The 5,895-nt window shown below is 40.4% G+C and overlaps 1 protein-coding gene across 1 annotated transcript in view; it reads right to left on the bottom strand.

Annotated features, from left to right (window-relative positions):
- Positions 1–1,485: 1,485 nt before the first annotated feature.
- nrn1la (neuritin 1-like a) overlaps positions 1,486–5,895 on the bottom strand; it is a 26,615-nt gene continuing 22,205 nt past the window's right edge. Inside the window, exon 3 of the mRNA XM_042108916.1 lies at positions 1,486–4,173. Coding sequence (XP_041964850.1) covers positions 3,876–4,173 — 298 coding nt within the window. The 3' untranslated portion in view covers positions 1,486–3,875. The remainder of the gene's footprint in view (positions 4,174–5,895) is intronic.

The raw sequence follows: 5,895 nt of genomic DNA, 5'->3' as shown, positions 1-5,895 counted from the left end.
CACACACAGAGAAGCCTCGAGTGTCTTTAATCTACTGATTGCTTCAAAATAAGCATTCTGTTTTGTACATAAGGCAAGGCAGTGACAGCAGTCCTGCGCTCCAGTTTCTAACCTACTCCTCTGCCCACATTTCTGAGGAGCAGCTCTCTACAGTTTTCACAGTTGTGTGTCTGTGGCACGTTGCAAATTTCTGGAAAGCGGATTATTATCCCAGCGCAACGTTCGCTATTGTACACTACCTAAACGCATTACGCCACTGACCAACAGAAACCTGGTCAGAAATCCATGGCGATATGTCTATTATTTTAAGGGCGCATTATCAACAGCGATATTACAAATTACACGATTACAATGAACAACATAATTAGAATAGAGATATTACGAAATACAGTACGCCTTGTTGTGCCATCCGCCCGACGTTTGATAACGAAAACACTCCCAATGTGGGCTGGACAACCCGCTAAATTTAAATAAGCTTTTTGCCAGTGACCATGCGTTTTAGATTGTCATGATAGGGCCCACTGTAGGGTATGCAGGCAGTATAGTGTATAGGTGTACAAGAATCCTGAAATGTTCCACAAATCATACTTACAAAGGTGTAAAAACCAGCTGATTCACAGCTATGGACTTGGTGTAGGAGGTGTTTAGATGTTAGTTTGTGTATGTGTTGTGTGCAATCTGTATGTATGTGTGTGTGTGTGTGTGTATGTGTGTCTGTGTGTGCATGTGCGAGAAGGTGAATGTGAGTGTGTGAGTGTGAGTGTGTATGTGTGTGTGTGTGTGTGTGTGTGTGTGTGTGTGTGTGTGTGTGTGTGTGTGTGTGCATGTGCGAGTAGGTGAGTGTGAGTGTGCACTGAGTTGGAATGAGATGTACCAGACAGTAATCTCCATGCTGTTAACTGAAGGTGGGTCTGTGTTTACTCGTGCAGCTGGGAAGCATAAAATATTAATATCAGCTGAAGTGTGGAGGTAGTGGAGTACAGAAATATGCCATCTAATGTACGCACGGTCCTCCCTGTAGCAGCACACTACTACATACGAGTACAATAAACAACACTAGTAGAGACCATTTGCAACCCAGAGTTTCTGGACCGTGTACATTTCCAACCAAAGGTGTGGTCCAAAAGAGAAGAGGTAGCATGCCAATATTGGAGGAACCACAAGGGTTCTAAGTAGAGGGTCTTACTGCTTCCTCTTCTCTTCTCCATTTTCTCAAAGTTCTATTCAAGCTCTTGTTTTTTTCTAAAAGACTTGCCTGAGCTGCTTTTCCTGAGTAGGGAACGCATCAGGACACATTCCCGTCACACTAACAGTAACAATACCCTAAACAGGAACTGATAGGAACCCTATGACAACTGTTTGCTCAAACTCTTTGTGAAGTCAGCACCATTTATTTTATTTTATTATTTTTACTAAAAATGTAACAAAACATTTGTGGTACACGTGGAACTAAATGTAACAATTAAAAGACCCAAATACAAGAACTATTACAGATCCCATCCATAACAACAGATGGAATTGATAATCCATCCTCATACATTATATTAAATTATGTATGTGTCGGTGAGGAATACTAATGGCCGGATTATCAGAACGCATGGTGGCTCCTGGACTGCAGGGGTCTTCGGACTGACTCTCTGATTTCTATATGTCTGACATCAGGGTCAGTTTACTCAAGGCTACAGTCCACAAAAAAACTCAGAAAATCCCTTTAATCTACGGCCTCTTATATAAACATTCTGTTTGATGGATATGCTGTACAATAAAAGAATCCAAGCTTCAAAGTGAAGGATGAAAAAGTCATATGAACTTTGCGCCCTTTGTCTCATTTTAGCTTCATTCTCCAAAGAATTGTGAACAATGCACAGTGGGTATATATAAAAGACATTACTTTTTATGCACTTTTTTTGTGTTAACATATAATATGCATGCCTATTTTACAAAAGACACCAAATAGAGAAAAAAATAAAATCTAATTTGCTGTGAGCGAGAGGGAGTACTGGAATGACATCAAAGCCCCCTTGCAATGTTATATCTTTCGCAAGATGTTTTCTCAGATGCAAAAAACAGAACAACATAGTATAACATTGTAAGACATCAACAAAAGACTAAGCAATGTACATACATTCTTTTCCTGTAGATTAAATAAAAAATACATTGAATTGTTCAACAGTGTTATGTATTTTGTTGTACATCTTAAATATAATTAATTCAATTTACTATGTGCAAGTTACTTTTTACAAAGCATATTTACATGTTGTTGTAAGTTATGTGTACAGGTGAAGGTCTTCTCCTTTGGAAAATGTTCTGTAAAAGACTGAATTGGCCGCTGCAGCAGTGCTGGGAACAGTGATTAATTGCCAATTAAAAAATGAAAATCAACTGCAAATAAAATTGACTGGCAAAGCTGCTGAGTTGCGCAATGCAGAGGCAAGGAAAAAAAAAAAAAAAAAAAACATGACCAGAACTTAGAAACTCAAGAAATATCAACAAAAAACTGTATACAGTTAGCCTGTATCCGTCTCTGCTGCTCAGTATGATGATTGTAAGCAGTTCTTTAAATGTGAGGAGCATATATCCACCTACCCCATACAGGATTGTGATTGCATCATCATGTCTGATAGAGAAGCACACAGACTGATTAACACAGAGTGATTTCTCATCAGGTCATCACAGGTAAAAATGCTGAAGACTCCACAACTTTATCCTCAACACCTGATCAATAATCAATGCTGATGTAGAAATATTGTTAAAGATTATGTTCAGAAAAAATCTCTGGTTGTGACTTTATTTATTGCTATGCTGAGGAAAAAAACAGTACCTGGCAATAGAACTTGCTGGGCTCAGTTTGGTCTGATTGAATTCAATCATTGCATTGGTACAGTATAGCATTATCCCCAAACTGTCATATACAGACTCTGAAGTCTCTTCTTCTGTGTTTTAAAGAGAAAAAAACATATCTTACCACAGATCAGCACCGTGCAAATGGGCTACAAGTCTCTTGGCCATTCTGAACAAACTTTCTGAAACTCAGTGACCTTGTGTGTCTGGACCCCTTGTCTGCAGACACGGTTCGTTCTGGGCATCTCTTACTTCCAATTGCACCATGTCTCATGCCTCTATAGAATAACAAAAGGTCTAATATGAAAATATGAGTTAAGCCTTATTTGCATCCCTTGTTTAATCTCCTGTTCATTCTCTTGCCAGGGGAACTCAGGAATGCTTTTTGTTTTGTATACAACTAGAGACCTAATCTCAGTCTATGCATAAGTATACATCCTTATTAGGTTAATTATGAGCGCACCAGTTGTTTGGAATATCTCAAATACACAAAGATTCTGTAATGCAAAACTCCTACGTCTGGGATACATTTTCTACCAGAAAGGTTAATATTTATGTTTACATATCAGTGGTGCTTTATTCAACACCAACACTAAGCATCCCCCAAGGAAATTCAGTCAAACTTTTAAAAGAGCCTCAGGTAAGGGAAAGGCTGTTTGCATGCTAATGTATTGCTGAAAGTGTTTGAGTGTGTAGACAGATGGATGTGCGTGTGTGTGTATTTGTGTGTGTGTGTGTGTGTGTGTGTGTGTGTGTGTGTGTGTGTGTCTATGAGTGTGCATTTGTTTGAGAAAGTGTTGCACATTGGGGACCTACTGAAAATCACAATTTCAAGCAAACAAAATAAAAAAAGCTGTGAATTAAGATGCATTAAACCAAAGAGCGACTGAAGTTTTCACAAAGCAATGCACTGCTGCACCACTGCACCTCCCTCCCAACACTCTTCCCAGCCGCAGCAGCACAATGTCCACACAACCTTCCCCAGGAGAGATCCCATGTCTGTTGAGTCCGTCGCACCACCCAGCGGCACTCGGCTATATCCTCACTAACACCAACAGCAGGGCTACGCAGGACGAGACGAGCGCGTAGTGGGAAGGGTGGGCGCGACTGGCGCGTCCCTTTAGAGACTCCTGATTGGTCTCGCCCGGGTTGGCCGGGTTCTGGGCAGCCGTGGTGGCCAACTGCTGGGCACGGTTGGCGCACATGTCGTAGAGGTTGCCTGAGAACTGCATCTTCTTGGACTCCTGCCGCAGGGACTCCCAGACTGCCGCCGCGTCTTCAGGGCAGCCAGCCATGGCCGTGTTAGCACACGTGTGGAACTCATCCCAGGACCTACACACACACACACACATACACACACACACACACACACACACACACACACACACACACGCACGCACACACACACGCACACACACACGCACACACGCACACACACATACACACACACACACACACACACACACACACACGCACACCACATACACACACACACACACACACATGCAGGTTATGGTAAACATTATTACAGTTTTTTTACAACTGCTTACACACATTTTCACATCTCTGTGTCTTTTTTGTACAACTCTCTACACACAAATCCAACTGTTGCTCATACAAAATGCAAAATACCTCATATGTCCTTCAAAATGAAACACAACATTCAAAATATTGTAAACACATCTCAAAAGCAAGCATTTGCCTCACACTGTAAACACTTTTGTCATAATGTGACATTTTGGATACATCATGTACACACTGTTCAAAACCTAAAGCTCTTTTGTCTTTCATGGGCTTCTATGTATATTTCAAGTCATCTGCCAAGAGAAATATACACAATAAACATGTAACTAATACTGAAACCAAAAATATAGATTTTTCCAAATAATTTGCTGTTGTGTATTTACAGCACACAAGAAAAAATACAACCACCACATGGGTGGACATAGCTGGACAGTGTGTGTGTGTATGTGTGTGTGTGTGTATGTTTGTGTGCATGTTGACAGGGTGGACAGTTCGGTGTGTATGTATTCTTAGGCCTATAGACTAGCCTTGTTGACACCGGATCCTTTTCAATTGAGATTGAGAGTGGGCCTGGAAAGGGTTCATTGACTTACGATTCCCAGGACAGGCGTAACTAGCGGTGAAATGAAACTTAAATGGGTGCATTACAGTAAACTCTTAACAAATCATTTCAAAAATGCAGAAATCTTGTAAACGAAGGTTTTAAATGCAGTTGTTTACTCAATTCCAAAGAAAATACTCGGCAATGCTGGAAATGGGCGTCAATGGCCTCTTGGCCAGACAGGCCTGCAGAGCAAATCCCAAATTTGCCAAAGGTTCGTATGGGTACCCTCTCAACTGCAGAAACAAACATGTGCGTTCCTAAGGCATTTCTGAAGGCAGAGAAAACAATATTGAGCAATATTGGCAAGTATATAAAGTCGATATTGTGTAGAAGAGCATTACACTAAAGTCTGATGTCTGAAGACTTAAGTGTAAAGTCTGAAAGTCTAAATTTCCATTTCAAAGTATCTGCATTGGTTTTGAACGTTTCAACCATAAATCCTCCAGGAACAGATTGAAAAGTCTATGGCAGTGATCAGTAAAGTTTTGGAGTTTTGGTATGAGTTTAAGGTGTTTGAGTGACAGGTTTCAAAGATTTTGTGACAAGCAAAAAGTTTGTTTGTAAACAGTTGGAAAAAAATGTAAAAGAGTGAGGGATAGCAGTCTGTGAAACCAGCAAGTCTGTGAAACCAGACGTCCATGCACTACTGTGTTGCATTTTTCTTGCTCAAAAGGACCATCCAAGTTAAAGTGCTTAGCTTGCTCTGTAAAATCATACTTTTCCAGCTTGGAGCTTAGCCGCAAGCCACACGGATATGTGAAGAGAGAAACTTTGATCAATTAAAACTGATTATTTAATGATGATATAAAATTAGACATATCCCTTTTCTTCCATCTAAGCAAGCAGGCTTTCGGTTACAGTGTCAGTACATGAGAGAATAACAAGATGCCCAAAAATACCTGAAGGTATAAAGAACATTAATGATA

The sequence above is a fragment of the Alosa sapidissima genome, chromosome 11, assembly GCF_018492685.1.
Source record: "Alosa sapidissima isolate fAloSap1 chromosome 11, fAloSap1.pri, whole genome shotgun sequence".
In the NCBI taxonomy this organism is placed as follows: Eukaryota; Metazoa; Chordata; class Actinopteri; order Clupeiformes; family Clupeidae; genus Alosa; species Alosa sapidissima.
Note: the sequence above shows the minus strand (reverse complement) of the source record. Positions and strands in the feature narration are given on the sequence as shown.